Source organism: Prionailurus bengalensis, chromosome B3 (assembly GCF_016509475.1).
Source record: "Prionailurus bengalensis isolate Pbe53 chromosome B3, Fcat_Pben_1.1_paternal_pri, whole genome shotgun sequence".
Taxonomy (NCBI): domain Eukaryota; kingdom Metazoa; phylum Chordata; class Mammalia; order Carnivora; family Felidae; genus Prionailurus; species Prionailurus bengalensis.
The window spans coordinates 95,518,643-95,539,286 of NC_057355.1; the positions used below are offsets into that span (position 1 = coordinate 95,518,643).

At 33.0% G+C, this 20,644-nt stretch overlaps 1 protein-coding gene across 1 annotated transcript in view; it reads right to left on the bottom strand.

Moving 5' to 3' along the window:
* Positions 1-12,118: 12,118 nt before the first annotated feature.
* Positions 12,119-20,644, bottom strand: part of MDGA2 (MAM domain containing glycosylphosphatidylinositol anchor 2) — an 858,520-nt gene continuing 849,994 nt past the window's right edge. The window contains exons 16-17 of the mRNA XM_043556078.1: positions 19,361-19,466; positions 12,119-16,710 (exon numbers count right to left, since the gene is read on the bottom strand). Coding sequence (XP_043412013.1) covers positions 16,622-16,710; positions 19,361-19,466 — 195 coding nt within the window. The 3' untranslated portion in view covers positions 12,119-16,621. The remainder of the gene's footprint in view (positions 16,711-19,360; positions 19,467-20,644) is intronic.

A 20,644-nucleotide genomic window follows, 5' to 3' on the forward strand; every position in this document is an offset into this window, starting at 1 on the left:
TGACTTATTTAAATTTCACCTTTAGGAAATTGATTTTTGTTCACTGTCAGCATAGATTTAACATTCTAGATATCTCTTTTTGATATAGCTCGGTGGAAATAGCCATGGTACTTTCAAGCTCTTTTCTGGGGGAGAAATTACAAAAATAGACTTTCTTTGTACTAAATCATGCCATTTCTTCTGCAACATCAGTGCACTTGCATGCACTTAAACCTCTTAGTCACACCAGGTTCTCAGTGTGAATGTGTCAGAGAAAAATATTTTATGTGTATTTTGATATCAGAACATTTCATGTTACTACCATGGCATTTCCAATTCCTCTGTTGAGACTACATTAGTGCTAAGGATGAATGAAGATGACAATTGAAGTTTAAACATGTGTTCCTGTACAATTGACAGTGGAGCCTGGATCCAGAATTTCAGAGTGTCACAAAGGATCTGAACCTGCTTTATTCATGTTCAGGTACCCATACACAAGTAAAATAATACACAAGTAAAATAATAGAACCGGTTGCAGTGTATGAGCCTTATTTTATGCTGGTCTCTTAGAGATAATTTCAACAAAAATGAATATGATTACATTTTGATGAGAATCATTCCCAATTTTGTCTCTTTTGAAATAATGTATGATATAATATTAATGATTCCTTGCCAAGAGATGAGTGTGGCCTCTGAGAGACAGTCAGTAAAATCCTTATTCTAAAATCATGAGGTTGGGAGAGATAATAATGTGCCTAGCATTTTCAATCAGATATGGTTATGTATGTACGCTGATATACACATGTGTACACATATACATCCAATTGTGTGCATGTATACATACTTGCAAATAATGAATACATCCAAATTATTGGCATTCCTCCTTTTTGTATTAAAGAATTTTTCAGACTTCCCATCATCTTTCAGAATATCCAGAAAAATATATTCTATACATATTTAAACTTTATATAAACTAGGACTTGTACCTTAACTTCCATTAATATATTAATTCACTTTATATATGCAGAAAAATAATACTGAGATTAGAAGACAATACGTTAGGATGACAAAGGTCAAAAGACCCTGATTTTAATTCTGGTTATCAGTCATGTGATCTTCAACAGGTTAGTTATAAAATCTCTATGCAGCAGTTTTCAGATGTATAGAATGAGTATATGACTATTCTATCTCACAAAGCATTTGGGAACATCACATTAATTTTTTTATTAGAAAATTTGAAGATAATTAAATCCTAAAAACATAATTATTATTATTATTAAATGTTATAATAAAACGAATGATACAGCAGAAACAATAAATTCTTTATTCTATACATTCTGATATACAAATTTCAGTAATTTCTTGAATATTTTTCTCTATATATACATTTTTATTAGTTTGGTTTCCTACATATTTAGTTTAATTCAACAAATATTAATTGAGCACCTAGTATATGCCAATCTCTGAAATTGGCATTGCAGGGAACATAAAATTAATAAGAAATAATGCCTGCTCTTAAGGAGCTTACAGTCTCTATTAAGGAAACAAGACAAGGACCCAACGGTTATAATATAAAGCAAAATATCTGTTCCATAAAAGAGGTGTGAAAAGGTGTTATGAATTTCAAGAAGCGTATCAGGTAAAAAGATGGCATTCGACATGAATGTTCAAGAATGGGTAGGACTCCCCCTTTCTCATCCCCTGCCCCTAGACCGTAATTCACTTTAGTAAAGTGAAATAGTAAGGTAAAGCTCAAAGAATTTAGAAATGTGAGTATGTTCTAGGCAAGTTATGCTTTCCAGTAAAATTAAAATGTACAGAGATCTGGCAAGGTATATTAGACATATTTAAGAAAAGTTGTGGGTATTAGCTAGGCATTTGTACCTCAGTCAGTATGCAAAAGGTAGACACTAACAATCCCTGAGAAGGGGACTAATATGTTTAAAGCTCCACATTCTTGTAAGAGGGTGGGACCCTATTTAGGAAGACCAATTTGGCAGGGGCAAATTTGGGAATAGGGCATAAGAGAAACAACATGAGTTAGGATGCTATTACATTGTGTAGAGAGTAGAAAATTTATATTAATTTCTCTGAAGCAGAATGGAATTTAAAAAAGGTTAAAAATGACAGAAATGAGGAGGCAAAACTGATTACATTTAGAACACAAGGGAAATGGAGGCAAAGATAGTTCAACAGGTTTGAACATAGTTGAAATAGTTCACTAGAAAAATGGTAGCATAATGGTGGTAAAATTAACAAGATAAAGAATCCAGGAGAAGAATTTGGTTTTTAGGGATGAAGAGCAAGTTGATTACTGATTTGGGGTGTAAAGAGTAATATTCAGCATAAATCTGTAATCTATATAAAAGATGCAGGCCTGGAGAATGAGGTCGATTCGAACATCATCCATGACAGGGTAGTTCTTGTAGTGGATGGGATGGAACTAAGAAGAAAAAACTTAGACTATTGGAAAAAGCTAAAGACAGAAGGATAGGTGGCATGTGAGGTAATAGATAGTATCCAAAACAATGAGAAAAAAACAGTGAATATGATAACATTTACTGATGTTGGTAATTTCAAGGAGTTGGTAATTTCAAAAAAATGTGATAGTATGAAAAATAATAAATTGAAGAGAATGAATCTTTGGGAAAGTCTTTGGATTGGCTTATACAGGATCAAAGTGGAGGGAATATAGTCATTCACTGTTGTTTAACAAAATGTTTGACACATTACTCTGAATTAAGAAAAAAACAACTGGTGGGGCGCCTGGGTGGCTCCGTTATACATCCATCTTTGGCTCAGGTCATGATCTCACAGTTCGTGAGCTGGAACCCTGCTCAGGCTCTTTGCTGACAGCTCAGAGCCTGGATCCTGCTTCAGATTCTATGTGTCCCTGTCTCTGACCCTCCCCTGCTTGCACTCTGTCCATCTCTCTCTTAAAAATGAGAGAACTAAAAGAGAATTAAAAAAAAAACTTAAAAAAATTGGTAAGCAAAGTCAGTATATGTTTCCTCTGGTTTCATAGAGCTTACAGTGCAGTAAGGGAAACTCATAATAACCAAATATGTAAATACTTAAAAATTTGAGAAATGTTCTCAAGGAAATTAGAGAGAACATATAATAGAAGACACCGATTTGATCTAAATGATGAAAAGTTTCTAGAGGAATATCTGCATAAGCTAAGATCACGAATGAACTGGGCAACAGGAAAGGAAGGCTTAGATTATTTGAGACAAGGAACAGCAGATACCCAGGCCCTGAGTATGGAGGCAGCATTGGAAAAACTGAAGAAAATCTCTGTGTCTGAAACAACATGAGCAAGAGTGAGAGTGGCAGGAGACTTGTTTATTCTTCACCATAATTTGGTAAGTGTCAACTACAGATTATGTAATACGATAGGTACTGGGGAGTGTCATTATCTTGTGAGCAAGATAAGGCTGGATTGGTAAGAGAAGCCAGATCATTTGAAGGTTTTCTTATGCGACTTTAAGGAATTCAGTCTTCATTTGGCAAGCGGTGAGAAGCCATTAAAAGGCTTTAAGAAGGAGAGTAAGGTTATATTTGTATATGTTTTTTAAGATAATTATATAAGCTACAGGTGGAGGATGGGGATGGCAGTATTGAAAGTAGAAGTGTACAGTGAACAGCTAAGGCAGTATCCTAGCAAGAGTTCATGGTAACTTTTTCTAGGGTAGTCACATAAGGGCTGGTGGCAAGTACATAGTTTCCAGATATACTCAAGAGACAAAAATCAGCAAGATATGGTGATGGATTGGACATAAGGGACAAAGACTGAAGGAGGCATTAAGGTTGATTCTCAGGTTTCTGGCTTCTATTTTGATTGTTGCTGCCATTACAGATATCAGGAATACTGGAGAAGCAGCTATTAATACACCAATGTAAAAGGAGGTTTTGAAATTTTTATTCAATTGTGATAATGAAAACCATCAAGTTTGTCACACAATTGTAGCCCTATTTCTGACCACTAACAAGCCTTAATCAGATGCTTGGCTGATACTCTCAGTGTGTGTCCATGGAATTTACTTCTCTATGAACAGCTAATTGGGATGGAGTTTGAATCTTCAGGACCCGCCTCATTAGCACATACCCAAATCAACAGAGCTAACCAGGCCAGAAAAGATGAAAAGAAATGCATTCATTGTGATGGAGATTACTCTCATGTGCTGTGTACTATTTTCCAGAATAAATAAATACAGTTGAGAGACTAAAATTAAGATCAACAAATAATTAGTGTATAGGAAGGAAGAGATAAAAGTGGAAAAACAGTCTTGAGGAACATCTCCATTATATCATAAAACAGAAATTCTGCATATTTCTTCTGAAAAGTAGACTTTTCATTGTTATTCATAATTAAAGAATCATTAATGAGTTATTTTCATTAACTTAGAAACAGGATTTTTGCTGTTTCCAATTACTATATCCCACCTGAACTTTGAGTTAAGTTTACTTTGCTAAGTAGAGCTTATTTTAATTCTACAACTTTATCTGGTTACCTCTGACTATGGGTAACACTAACTGATACTTTGCCCTTGACAATTATCCTGTTTTCACTGCACCTCTTTGAGGACTCATCGGCAGATAGGGTTCTCCTTGCTGTCTTATGCCTCCATCTAAAATGCTTAAAGCTCTAATTTCTAGGCCACACAAATGTAGACAAAATCACTTTTAAACAATAAAATCTCAAAATTTCCCTACACTGAGCCATTTCTTTTCGAGGAGTTTTTTTTCTTCAGTGTACAATGTTTATATACATTTAATGCCCAAAAAATTAAGGATCAAAAAAATAAGGTATAAAAGGAAACTTTGCTAAATCATATCTACCAGACATGGAGAATGTTAGCAGTTTGAGATATACATATTTTTATAAATATATCAGACTACACGTAATATTTAACCTAACAGTATGTAGTAGATATATTTATATGTTAAAGTTCAAGCCCATTTAAAAAATAGATTTTTGATTCTCTCTTCCATAACTAAACTATTGTCTTAGTTTTGTTCTCTCAGAAAAGAGAACCTTATCTTTGAGACAAAGTTTTAGGACAAAATCTTATCTGGATGATGATTACTGGAAGATTCTAGTGGAGTTATGAGGAGGTTATAAAGGGAAGGAAAGGTAACTAATAAGGATATGCTCTTAATCCAAGGACCCCAGTGGATGATTGACTCGATCCTATTTGGGGAACTCTGGGAGTCTGTACAACAGATATCTCAGTGTTAGTCTTTTTCAAGGCTAGAAACCCAGGGCACTGTACATTGAAGGCTGCTGGTGCAGCGGGACAGGAGGATGGTTGTGGTGGCTGTTAATTGCTGGCACTTTTGAGCTATAGTGCATGGGTAGGTCCTGAGGTAATCTCACACAATCAGCAGTCTTTAGGCTGCAGTGTGGTGCTCAAGCTAGAGTGGATATGGGAAGAGCACAACCATACTTTCATCAACCATTCCTTTACTGGTGGACATTTAGATTGTTTCCAATTTTTTTCATCATTATAAACTGCCATAATATTCTTACACATGATTATTTTCTTGGTTGTCCAATTTTGCATGATAATTCCTATAAGTGGAATTAAAGACAATTATGACAATTAAGGACAGCAGTCTTTGGGTTTGTTTGGAATGAAGAGAGGCAACTTCTCCTTATATGAAAGTTTTTATGGACTGGTCATACATCATATATCTAACTTTAAATGTAACATTCTAAATTTAGGTTTAACATCTAGAACAGTTAAATTGCTAGCACCATTAATTTATTTTTTATACCTTCTCATTGCTATGAGAAAATGTCAGTATTTTGAACTAAAATAAATATACCTAAAATTATAATAGGACTTACAATTTGTCCAATTTTCCATCTTAAAGACAACATTGATTATAAAAGAATATAAAAGAATCAAAGAAAAGCTTTAGTAACTTCGGCTAGATAGACAAAGAGTTCTTAACTTGACATCACAAGCATAATCCTTACAAGGGAAAAATAATAAATTAGACCTACCTCATCAAAACTAAAAACTTTTGCTCTGCAAAATACCATGTGAAGAGGGTGACGAGTCCAAGTACAGACTGAGAGAAGCTACTTAAAAGACATATATCCAGCAAATGATTTAATGTGTAAAATATAAAAAGAGTTCTTTAAACTCAAAAATAAAACAAAACACAAGATACAATTAGAAAACAAGCAAAGGGCATGGCTAGACATTTCACAGATGAAGATATTCAGATAGCAAATGAAAAGGTATTCAACTTCATTAGTCATTAGGAAAATGAAAATTAAATTCATGACATTTTACACACCTATCAGAATAGTTAAGATAAAAACAAATAGTGACAATACCAAATGTTGGTGGGAATGCATAGAAACTGGATCATTCATGCATTGCTGGTGGGAGTGAAAAATGATATACCCACTCTGGAAAACAATTTGGCAGTCTTTTTTTTTTTTTTTTTACAATATTTAACACTTATCTTGGAAATGGAAATTTACGTTCACACAACAGTGTATACATGAACATTCATAGCAGCTTTATTTGTAATGGCCCCACACTGGAAACAGCTCAGATGTCCTTCAGTGGGTGAATGGTTACACAAAATGTAGTACATCCATACACCACAATACTGTACTCTGCAATAAAAAGTTACAAATTACTGGTTACATGACATAACTTGAATAAATCTCCAGGGAATTATGCTGAGTGTAAAAAGTCAGTCCCTAAATTGATATAGCGTATGATATCATTATATAACATTCTTGAAATGACAAAATTGTAGAAACGGAGAACAGGTTAGTTGTTGACAGGAGTACAGGATGGGTTAGAAGAAGGGAGGCAGGAGTGAAATGTGTAAAATAGAAGACAGCACTAAAGGTGTTCTTACGGTGATTGGACTGTGTGTTTTGACTTTGGTGGTGGATACATGAACTGACAGGTATGATAAAAATACATAGAACTGGGGCGCCTGTGTGGCTCAGTCTGTGACGTGTCCAACTTCAGCTAAGGTTATGATCCCATGGTGTGTGAGTTTGAGCCCCCCTTCGGGCTCTGTGCTGATAGGTCAGAGCCTAGAGTCTGCTTGGATTCTGTGTCTCCCTCTCTCTGCCCTTTGCCGGCTTTCTCTCTTTCTCTCTCTCTCTCTCTCGCAAAAGTAAATAAACATTAAATACATATATAGAACTAAATACACACACATATATAACTATAAGATGTAATTAGTGAGGGAAACTGGGTCAAGGGTATATAGAATCTCTCTATATTATCTCTTGCAACTGCATGTGAATTTATAATGATCTCAAAATAAAAGATTATTTTTAAAAAACACACATCGTTCCTGTCTAGAATGTAAACACATATATGAATCTCAGTGGTAACTTTTGAAGAATATCAACCTTGTGCTTACTCACTAGCATTTGTGTAATGTTTCTAACTTAATTTTTTATATCCTAATATAAGCATGATTATTCCAAAAACAATTTACAGTATTAAAGTAATGCCAGAGAGCTTATTTCATTTGGGGGCTATTTCATTTCATATCAGATAAATAATATTATAATATTTAACTAATTAAAATATTATAGAAAATTCTTCCTTGTCTATCTTTAAGATGAAACAAGGAAAAGGAAATAAGGGTTAGCTATTCAAAGAGTTTTTAAAGAACCTATTTTAAAAGATCTATTACTTTATTAAACGAGTACATTAAAAAAACAAAACAAAATTTTCACTCTTTGCTAAATACTTAATTTGCATTGCCTCATTGAATCATTACAGCATTATGAGGTGGGTACTGTTATTACCATCCCATTTTTATAGGTGAGCAAAGACTTACGTGGTGCTTAGTAATGTTCCACATTTTGTAAAGATATTAGCTCACTAATTAGAAAACACAGTACTCCCTTTTAAAGCTAAGAGAACTGAGGGAGATTATGCAATGAAAAACCCTGGCAATCTGATGCCACACCTTTCTATGTTATCTCCAGGGTCACTCAGGCACAGAGATTTTAAACTATCTGTGCAAGGTCACACAGCTACTAGTGGTAAAAAACAGGTTTTGAACTTGGTTACTTTCCAATGCACCGATCTTTAACAAATTGTGGTTATTTTGATCAATAGATCAGCATTATTTAAGTGGCTTGTTAAAAACCTATGCCTTCTCCCTTTCCTCAAAGTCTTTTGAAACAAAACCACTGAAGCCAAGATTCTAGAATCTGTGTTTTCAACAACCATTCTAGGAGATTTTGATTCACATTAAAGTCAGAGTCCAACTGCATTACAAGATGCAGAGCAGATTTCCTGTGAAGGTCAAATGAAATATCTAGTATAATTATAAATGATGCCATATTTCATCAATCTTAAGGTTAATTTTTTGTTGATTTGCAATTTAACATCTCTGAAATAGGACTTTCTGTTAGAAATGATGGTGTCTTATAATCACAATAAAAATGTTTTTTCTTCCTAGTGGTATGTAAAATAATGTTATTTTAGACTTGATAAAGTATGGAGGTTCATTGCTAATAAAATACAAAAGACATTGTTTATTAAACATTGTTCTTTTCAGTCCTGGCTCACACTATGCAAGGGTGACCATCCACATGCAATGAAAGACAGGGTGATGGAAAGAAGACCGGAAGGCATCCATCATACAAAGATTCATGTATACCATGGTGAGTCACTAACAATTATGGGCTAGAACGGATGAAATGAAAACACTTTGAAAATGATAAATCATTATACCACCACTGTATATTTATGAATGTGGATGTATGGGCTTGAAGTAAGATTATTACAAAAAGTGGACATAATTTGAAAATGCTCATCGCCAAACTGATGCATGTGCAGTAGGCATTATGATTCTCAACTCTAGACTAATCTACATACTGTGAATCCACATAACCAGGAAGGAGAAATTGGACAGAGGAGCCAAGTTGTAACCATAGTCACTGCAAAATAAAAAAGACAAAGCAAGACGAGTGTGTGGTAAAATATTTGCATATATATTTATTGCAGTTCCTTTTCAAATTTACCTCATCAAAATATTTTATTTTCATTTTTTAGATTGTCTCTCTACCAGATGCATTTGGTTATGTCATCTTATTTTTCTCTCCTTTATGTTAATGTGAATGCTCTGATTAGATTCATTTTTCAATGCATTCTCCTGATCTATTCACATTGTACCCCTCTTAAGTGACCTCTTTATAAATTTCTGTCCTAGAAGCTTTATCATTCTGATCTTTGAGCCTTCGTGTGTAACTGACAGACTGACATTCCTTTCATTCTGTCTGTATTTTATGTACTGGGTATGTAATCTGAACCTGTCCTCAGGAAAATTGTGAAATGAATATAGTCTTTGAAACCCTCTACCTCTCCTCTTTGCATGCCTCCCCTTGTTGTCCCTTAGCCTCATCTGGTAGGTCAACGTATTTTCAGCCTATTTGGTTAGATATTTGAAAACTGTGAGCTAATAAGAATGTTCTCTGCAAATTTTAGAGAACTCTAGTATTAACAGACTCTATACTACTTATAGTTTCACTTACTTAACAATGTTTGTGTAGTTGCCATGTACTAACACTGTACCATCTTTTATTTTGGGCCTATTGGCCTGTTGAATTGTGTTAATTTGGGAAATTAAAACATAGACTTCAAAACAGAAACAATGAAAATAACAAAATTAGTAGTTCTCTCTGTTCAACACAATTTCCAAATTTGAAAATTAAAGTTTACCATTTTTTGTTCCGTATACAAAAGAATCTAGTTTATTACACATAAAGTATTCCCAGAACTAAATAAATATATTCCTATTTTAGTAATTTTGTTTTATAATTATTGTGTAATTCTTAAAAATATTTCCATGTTTAAATATACTTTATTTCAAGTTTAGTGGATAATTGGATCTCAAGCAATATCTTCCACCATAAATTCCAGAAAGCAGCTAGGATTGAATTTAGCTAGAGCTCATGATCTCTGTAATAGAAAATGAAGCATAATGTTCTATAATTAATACATTTTGGTTGAAAGAAGACATGCATGTAGTATTAGTCTCATGTATAATGATGGCATCTGACACAAAACATGCAGAATTCATCTCATTTTCTTCAGTTTAACGACATAGTAATTTTGTTTGCAAAAACATTGACAACATATGCCCTTTTATGAAGAGATATAATCACTTTCTGTTAAACTAAGAAGTGCCAGGAAATTGTGTTGCAAATGCTTATGCTGTTATTTCAGTTGCCTTGACTTCTCGTTTTTCTCACATGCAGGAGGCATCTTCTGTCCGTGAAATTTCATTGATTTTATCACTGAAAGGTGACATTGCTGCTTATTTCCTAGGTTCATTGAATAAGTTCTATTTTAAATATAGCTCTAAATCACAGATTAATTCAATAACCATTAATTCAATAACCTCTACAGAACCTAGATAAGTTGAAAGTACTTACTCTTGTTAAAAGACACAGTCTTTGCCCTGGGGTAGGTTACAGTTTCAGTTGGGGAGCAGATATTCAGATAACTAAAGAATACTTAAAAGGAATGTAGGTACTATAGGAAGTCAAAAGATAGATAAGGTCCTTAATTTGACTATTAAACTAAATAGCTATAAAGAATAAACAGTATTTTAATACATAGTTAAGGGTTGGTTTTTAAACATAATTAGTGTGTCTGTTAATAATAATTGTATTCACTTTTCTATAATTTCACAGATATTCTTAGAAATATAATACCAAAGATAGGAAGTTAAGCTATGCAAGCTAATTGTTAGGATTCCATTTATACTTTGGTTCACTCAAATCATTGTCAAGCACTATTATTTATTATTTTTTTCCCTCAGAAGACCCACATTTAGCCTACAGTGCCCCCCATGAAATATGTGACTGAAACTATCTACTTGGATAACTATCCATGCTATAATCTTCAATCAATATTTTACATATCATACACAAGCCCAGAGTTACTAAATTGAGCCATAATTCTTAAATCACAGTTCATTCAGGAGTATATTTTAGTGCCTGCTTGTTTAACACAATCTTATAAATGATCTTTCACAAAGTATGTAAAACTCAACACATATCTTTAATGGGCTAATTGTGCTTCATTGCAGTGTTGAGTCTATAAAAGATTTTTAATAGTGAGAGAAATGATGGCATTTTCACCTTAATTTGAAAATATAATTGCCATTCTAAATAGCTTTTTTTCTAACTTAAGTGCTTATTGACAGCAGTAATTTCCCCCAAACACTAATAGAGTATTTAACATAATTGCATTTATTGAAAGAAAATCCAAGGGAAAATAACATACAGCTATCTGAAACTAGCAGAAGTAAAATATCAAAAGAAAAAGTAAGTTAAATCTAAATTTGAGATCTAAAATGTAACTAATATTCAATGTAAATTCAACACAATGTATAGTTAATTAAACTTATACATTTAAATATACTGATGAGATTCAAGAAATAAAAGTGATATCCTAGAAATCCAGGATAACAAGAGCCATATGAAAACAAACTGAAACTAACAAGCTAATCCCTAATTCATAGAATTTACCATCATTTGATTGAAAAATAAGAATATTTTTTAGCTCAACCCATGGAAAATTAGAACAATTGAAATTAAATTCAATCAGTTGTAAATATTCCCTTGAGAAAACGATTTCATTTTTTACCCGGAGTTTAACCTCTACCCTACTCAAAATTTTGAATTCCAGTTCCTTAATTTCAATATACTTAGTGTGGGTTCAGGATAGTAAAATCACGACTCATATTTTATTAAACTTTATTCTAAAATGGCAATAAAGTGATCCATATGGAAATATGTGGAATAGTTCTCTCTCCCTAACTCTTCAGTTCTGTTTCTAAGCAGACATCCACATATGACGGACTGATTCTGAATGGACATATTTCCCATTACAATCTCAAGTCTTTGAGTCCTACTTTTGCTATGTAATAACATATATTTATAAATATTATGGATACTCAGCAAAGAGCTTTTTAATACCAGATTTGAAAAAAGTTCTGTCTGTTCGTGGTAGCTTTTCTCCTACGTTGAAGTAAAAAGTGCCAGAGACTGCTTTTAAACAATAAGCGCTAAGAAAACTGATTAAACTGGTTAGACACAAAAGGAACACTGGAGGAAAGGAAATAGCTTGGGATTGAACCCTATGATTTTATTGTTTTCACAGAAAATGCAATAACTCCTCATTGATACCAACTACCCAGTTGCAAGAAGAGTATAAACCTTCTGCTTTGTTGAGACACAGGTGAGACAATTTGTAAGAAGTAGTCATCAACCAAAAAGGAAATGAGTTTTCAGTAAATTTTTTTCCAGTTTAAATGCTGTTGTGAGGCCCTGATCTTTGAAAGGCACGTTAAAAAAAGAAAAAAAAAAGGTTTTTGGTTAAAGAAACTGCATTCAAAAGAATCCTTTGAAAATCACTCTATCAAAATCATATTAGTTGGTCACCATCTTTCAAATCCCTAATCAAAACAAAATAGGTCATGAAAAATATCACAACCAGTTTCATACAGTCTTAAGCATAGAACTTAATTGTTTTCCAATGATGCATTTTGACAGATAAGTTTATTATAAAGTCTTAAAGTAAAAATGCATGTTTGGTGAAAAGTTAGTACAGTTGTCATTCATATTTTGCCATATTTTAAAATATACAAGAGTGGGATTTTATTATTTGTAATATAATGTAACTGACTGACTAGCTGGTTTGTAATTCTGATTATTGTAGTTTTCATAATTCATTGCCAAAGTCAATTCTGTGATATATGTAAAATGAAGTCCCATTAGTTTAGCCTATTGTATGACATTGTAGTGCACCATGCATCTTTCAGGTCTCTAAAAGAAAATTTAATGGCAGGCCAAACTTCTAACTTACTAAGTACTAAGAATCACACAAAACAAGAAAACATTTCAAACCAGGGATACACAGCATGTTATAATTCATCATGGAACTAACAAAAATAGGTAGCAGGAAAAAAGAAAAACACAGCACGGCTAGGTATGTGTATACTAGAGGTAAGAGAAGACTCAGAATTTTTTAAAGCACAAAATAAAAGTTATGACATTTTTAATGCATAGGCAATGAATAATATAAACCCTACAAATATGACAGGGTATCTTTTTCTCACTTTTGGGTTTGTTGGAAAGGAATAAATATTGGGCATGATTTGGCACTTCTGGAAGATTTAGTGAATTTGGTGAATCTCAACATATCTAAGATGTTATCAGTTTTAATATGCACTTTTATTTTATATATCACTACACGGAAATACTACCAATTGTAACTAAAATAGGCCCAGTTGCAGACATGTTAAGTGTGGAGGAACAAGCATTTTTGAACTAAGGAAACAGAGTTAGCTCCTAATTAATCGGATCTATTAATGACCTGGACATTACGTGGTGTAATCTTTCTTCCAGAAAATTAAAAGCTCTATTGCCTGATGCCTTCCTATAAAGTACGACAACAAAAAATTGACATAAATTACACTTAAAATATGTTATCAAAAAGGAAAAGGGGAAATATATTGGTGAGTTTAACTCATAATAAATACAAAAAATATTAGGAAAAGATAGGCAGTTGATAAACAGGTAAGTGGTTTAAAGTCATCATTATTATTACTGATGTTAAACAAGAGATTACTTAATACAATTTACACTTGACTTATCCCAACCTTTTAAAATTTCCTGCATTTTTATTCATTTTCTTTCAACTGAACATTTGATGGGGAGTGAAAAACATTGATTCCAATTCTAAGTTTGGTGTTTTACAGAAATGATCCAGAACCCACTTGTGATGTATATTCTAATTTATTACCATATCAATAAATCTGATTGTTTTGCAGTTCTTCTGCTTGCCCCTTTGTTCCTGGCACGCATCTGCATTTTCTCAAAAAATTAATCAAAATTAATTTTTGAAGTACCAGCCAGTTCTCATGGACTTCTGCAGCTATGTGAAAGGTTATAAAAAGACTTTAGTATTTTATGAATACGTTGTAAAAGGACTGAAAACTTGCACTTACAGCAATTTCTTTGTGCAGTTAATAAGGAGAAAAGTAGACTTGATTGTTTTCCTGGAAAGGACACATGTATATCCAAATTTTCTGAATATAGATTTTTTTTTAGTTTTTTTCAAAAGTCTCACTCAAATCAAATTCAAGATAAAGGAAGAAGGCAGCAATGAGCTAAGCCTCTCTTTAGATGTAAAACAATTTTTTAATAATATCAGCAATGGGTGTGCAAAACATCAATTAGAAAGGATGATCCACTAATATGGGATAGTGGAAAGAAGTGGTGAGTTGCCACACAAAATGGAAGTCAAGGTGAGGAGAGTTAGTAAAACATGCCCCAAATATTGTTTACTTTAATCTCTTTGGTTTGATAAAACAGATGGTTGACTGTAATTGTGAAAATTTTCAATATGCCTGATTTGTTCAAGTAAGTTATAAAGCTTCTTAGTTAATTCTGTTTAATTTAAAGGACTTGGCTTTAGCTTGATTCTATCACTACCTAGCTCTGACTGGTCCCCTCTTTCACTATGAAAATACACATTAAATTCCAAGTTCGTATTTTACTTTCATAAGTTTGACTTTTATTTTACATGTATGAAAAATATGGAAGAGTGCATCAAGGGTTCCTATTAAATGCTTTCCTGCCAACATTAAGGTGTCTGAAGCTCTGAAGGTTTACCCCATGGTATCATAACTGATAACTTGTATATATAGCTAGTCTCATTTTGGTGACAAGTAAACATTGCTCAACAAACACACATACCGCTTTGCATACCTTACCTGGAAAGAGGCTTTATTGAACATAGCTGTAAAATTATCTTTTAAGTTGAATTACTGAATTTGCACAAACATTTCTACAGAATTTTTTTCTTTTAAAAACCAAGCTTTATCATTTTTCCACTACATTTTGTTGTGCTTTTTATATTAATATTTGCAAATGTTATAATTTAATACTTATTTCCCAATTACTTGCATAATCAGTTTTTTTTTAATCCTGGGGTGTTGAAAGAACATATAATAATAATAATAGTATTCTTCTTTAGACAAAAGTCTTTTTAAATGAAGTTAAAAGCTGAGATAATTTAAGGAAAAAGATCTTCAAATTTTCATAACCAACAGGTTTAAGTGAAATTTACAATGCATTGGAAAACTGGCTGGTTAAAGGTATGATTTGTCCTCAGGTAGCTCAAAATCATTTTTACAGGTTTTTGTTTTTTTGTAAAAGTGTTTTTAATCTCGGTAAAATAATAAAATAATATTTCACAATTTGCACAGAGTCTGACTAAAGGGCAGAGGCATAGTACCCTCAGTGTTTAGAATAAAGCCAGATTTTTCAGGCCCAGTTCCGCTGTAGAGTTTGTACGCACTGCAATCACAAACATTTTCTTTGCTCCCTCTAAAGCTAGGGCCAATTTCATTTCAAATGGAGGTTAGAGTAAAAAAATCACTCTTGTGTTTTACCACCTTCTGCGCTAAGCATTATTTTAACAACCTTTTGCTCTGGTTGACCCATTTAATAACCTGGAAGAAAAAAGTGTTGCTCCCATGTCTGGTCTCAATGGAAGTTATTTTCTGATGGACAATTAAGCCGAATGGCCATGGCTGTCTAGGAGGTCCAACAACAAGTATTTCGTCTGCATGGGCTTACGCAGTAGCTTCGGTCCTTTCTTCTTCAGAAGCGGCTTTTGTTGTCTCACCTATAATTTGCACGTTTAGGCTCTGTAGTTTGTTTACAAAATAGTTTTACACAAACCACTCTTAGCTGTGCAAGCTTCTGAGTTGAAAATTATTCAGGCTTGTTTCATTGAAGGCACTTGGTTTCCATGGCAATTTATAAAAGATGGTGGTTTGGTTTCTTCATTGGAACAGATGACTTAGTTTGGGTGTTCAAGTGGCCGCGAGCAAACTCCGATAAGCCTGTGTAATATGTAAGCCCAGGTTTACCATCCTGGATAGTAATGCATGCAAAAAGAGACAGCATACAGTTATCTAGCTTAGCCATGGGAAGAAAACAAATAATAACAAGAAAGGTGGGATGGGGACAGGTGGGGAGGAGCATGAATGTTTTAAATAATTCTGAGTTCGGGTTATTTTCAAGGAAGGGTAACAACCAAAGGTAAAAGGGCCTACATTTATTTAATTCTCTATGTAAAACCTTCTTGAAAGGAAAATAAATGCCAGCTTTTCACGTACCCTGTTTACAGTGAGGTTTTTGTTGGCAGGCCATTAGGTTTCCATGGTAACAAGCAAACTATTCATTTGAAACAAAACCAGCCATGACTTTGTGCTTTGACAAGGATTTCTATAGCTTTTTTTTTTTTTTTTTTTTCCAGAGTTCAACCAGATGACCAGATGATGCTGTAATCTTTTTAGCCACAAAAGCACCTGAAGGTCTCTTCTCTACTCAGGTCAAGATTATCTTTTATATGTAGTTTGGAATAAGTTATACTTCCATGATGTCTTTTTTATCCCCAGTGCTTTAAAAAATTCGTTTTTATTATTTTATGTTTGAGTCAGTAGTCAGTGGAGGAATCTTTGGTAGTTTGTTTTTTCAATGTCCATTTACAAAGACTCTTTCTTCATGCCAGTGCCTGGTGAATCTTTTATAGCCTCTGCCAGGATAAGGTCACCTTCGAGGACTTAAGATAGAGATGAGGACGATGACCGGGAAAAGCCATAGATGTACTAAAATTCCAACAGCACCATCAACAGAATCTAAAGACAAGAGAGATAATGCCAAGAAACAAACAAAAATAGAGAATAAATACTCCATGTAGCTTTCAATACAACTGTGGTGACCTAATAAGCAATATTAGCATATGGAAAACATTTTTACAAAATACTCTTTTTGGTTTGTTTTATTGATCAGTCTATTTCCAAGACAGGAAAATAAGAAAATAAATTAAATATGTGATTAGAAATTTGATAAAAGAAAAATGTTTGAAGTTGATATGCTATGCTATGAAAATTTGTTCAGAAGATATTTTTGTAAGTGTGTGGTTGGGCTCAACCTCAGCGTTTTGCTAGCCACGTGAAAGCCTGTGCACAGAGAAAATTCTAAGAAATCCTAAGAGGTCAGTTTTCATTCTCTCCCCACCCCGAGCTTCCAGAAATGGTTATGATTAAAGACAGAGAAAAAGTATTTTTTATGAAAACTAGGAAGGGGTTTTTATGGGTAGAAATTTAACTACAGCCAACTGGATTATATGTGCTTAGATCAGCCCAATATTTGTAAATTGGGTAAATAATTTTCTGTTTAGTGTGAGTTTTAGAAGCACTATGAAGCACATTCTAACTGAAAAAAAAATTTCCCAACAATCTGCTGTAAGACTGCTACCATAATTGGAGTTTCAAGTAGAATTCCATGTCCAGGTGATACCTCTCAGAATGTATGCCTTATCTAGGAGGGCTAACATAGGCAAGCCTGGTAATTCATGAACCTAGCTTAAGTTATAACATGGATCTCACCTAGGTGAGACCTGGGTTTTGAAGATAAGGCAAAAACCTCAGCTTTTGATATTGTGGTACCATATACTGACTGAGAAGGGTTGGGAACCTGAGCAGTTAGGAAGAAGCTTTGGGCCGCCAAATTGGTGTGTACTAAGAAATTAACAATATTCACCAAATACTACTTGTCAAAATGAGCTTAATAAATGATAGTTAAATGTATACTAGTGTAACAGAATACTTTCTCATACCAAAGAGAATATTTTTGTTCATTGGGGCTATTTCCTCTGCTTTCCAGAGGCTAAATAGAAATACCTCCAGTACAGACAGATTTTATTTAAAACAGACACACATTTCTCTCAATTTAGAAGAGAAGAAAACTGATTATGAAAGTATACTAATATGTAACAATAAAGTCCCTATGGGTTATCCTTGTCATTTTACTGTGGCAACTCTCACCACTTGTGTTTCCTCCATGAGGGAGTTCTCTTGCTTTCCTCATTTGGAGAGTTTAATTCAATTTCTTGAATTTAATTTGTAATAGGGTTCAGTGATTAAATTATCTAACTGTAAGATTCCTATGTAATATGGTAACTATCTTCAGTTAATATGATGTTACTATGACTGGCTCAGGTTATGAAATGCAAAAGAAATCCCATTCTCCTCCTCTAAGGAGAATGCATATTTGACAAACCTACTTCATTTGGGTACTGCTACTGGTTTTTTAAAGTGAAATTAGCCAGACATGGGAAAAAATTTTTACTAAATTTATTACTTGAAATACTAAGTATAATGACAAGAAGGTGAAAACTATGAGCAAAGTGGCTCATTGTTGTATACAATCTTAGTTTTTGTCTCTTTACAATGCTTAAAAATGGAGTCAGTTCAGTTCATATAAGCAATCACTGGGTAGTTGCACAAATTTGACTTTCAACATCTAGACTAATGCAATTTCTCAATAACTATATGCAATTAACAAAGACTCCTATTTTCTCTACATGTTACAAAATGGACTTTCATGCTCCTTTTATGTGTACTAAATAATTGATGAGTTATTTGTTTAAATTTAGCTTGATCGATATACCCCTTTATATAATCACGAAATTAAAGATCAGATGACCCTATGAAAATTTTTCAAGTCGAGGAATTTTTAAAAGAAATGGTTTTAGTTTTCTCAGATTCACATGGATAATATGGAGATGAGGATTTTAAGAAGCTGCCTAACACATAATTCTGATGCTATCTGCATTATTTGTAATTTTTAAATTTATCTCTTTTATTACACATATTAATAATATTTTACATTATATCTCCTTTATTCAAAAACATATTTGTGGCAAGAAAATAAAATTTGAATATATCATTAAACTAAAATATTCATGTGTGAAAAAATGAAACCAAATTACTAAACAAGATTGTGATGCACATAGGTTACTTATAGCAGGAAAAAATGGGCTGATCTCTTACTTATTGTATACACGTAGGCTCTTCACAGTAGTGAATCTGTTAAAATGGTTGCAAAAGTCAGACTTGGAAAATACATTCATAAACTGGGGCAATAAAAATAGCTATTGCTATGTAAATTGCTGAGTATATAGATTAGCCAATGTTTTCATAAAAGTTAAAGAATCCTCTGAAATTAATAATATGAATTAAATATTTTTAAAAATCTTCATTAAAAATCAAGGTGTGCTTGCCTTCCATAGACCTAAATCAAAATTACTTTGATCTTAGGTCTAATATGCCTACCCTCAAATTTAATACTTTGTTTTCAAAATATCTTCACAATTTTAGGGTCTCACATATAAGGAATTTCTAAATTTACAAACTAAAAAATGAGTTTTAAAAATTAGACGATTTTAACAGTTAATATGTTACTTTAACATTACATCAAACCAATCCAAGAATAGACACTTACTCTTAGTCGTTAGGTCTTGTTTTGCACATTCTCCTTCTGCAATTGATACATCATCAATGGCAATGTCACCTTCTATGCCAGGACCTCGAATACCTTCAAAAATGAGCTACAAATATGAATGAAACAAACCTAAATGTCGAGCTTTGATTTGTAGATGGATTTTTACTGAGAAACCAAGGAGCCAAACCTAAAATCAACAGTAATTCTGGCATCATTTATTATTCACAGTCTTCAGAGTTGTTGCTTAAAAAAAACATGAATGTTCTTAACAAAACCAATCATAGGATCTTCCTTGGCTAATATTAGTTTTCACATCAAAAGCTCTGTGTTGGTTTTAAAACAAAACTACACTTAATTGAATAATACAATAAAAACTACCACTGCTACAAATCCTACCACTGTTCGTTTTCAGGGGAAAAATGTTTATTTGAACAGTATTTCTCTGAGATAGATTCCCTCCAGTTTTCTCTAAACATCTAACACTGGTTTTCTAGAAATATTTTATGGGATAAATCAGTTCACGGTTCTTTACAGCAGTATTTATGTTTATTGAAGCCAAGAACAAGGGTTTACCATCACTATGAAATTGCTTGCTCTCTTGCAAATACAGTGAATAAGTTTCTCACATTCCCCTATGTTATGATATACCTCTATAATTTCACTTTTGACATTCTATTTTTAAACACCTGAAGATATTTATGGGTTTGCTTTAGTGTTTAGTGTCAGACCTTTGAACTTCCAGTATCTACAACAGTGATTGGCACTGAGACTTGATACATGAGAGGTGAAAGTATAGATGAATGAAATCAGTCTCCTTTTATTGCTAAATTCTGAATACAATAACAATATAGGGACAATTAGCAAATTTTTATTATTTAGTTTTTGCAGAAATAAGACATAAAATTTTCTCTATAACCCCACAGTCATTCCTTGCTTCTAGCAAAACCTTTTTAATCTTTTTGATACAAAAAGGCAACCTATGCATTTAGTGATTATAATCACAAAAATTTCTACACGCCAAAATGAAGTATCTAGTTTGGTCTTTTCAAAGAAAAATTAGGTTAATAAAGAGCTGTTTCAACATCAAGCTGATGTATGCATTTTAATACAATTTTTAGCCTTATTTCATTGCAACAAATTGAGTGAAAGTCTATTTTTATCAATGTCAAAATTTTTGGTTCTGTTTGTCTTTGAAAGTATCTTAATATGGCTCCTTAAAGGCAAATTTGTGGTGATTTTCAGAATACTTATGCTACCTTTGAAAGATTTATCTATTGTTCTCTG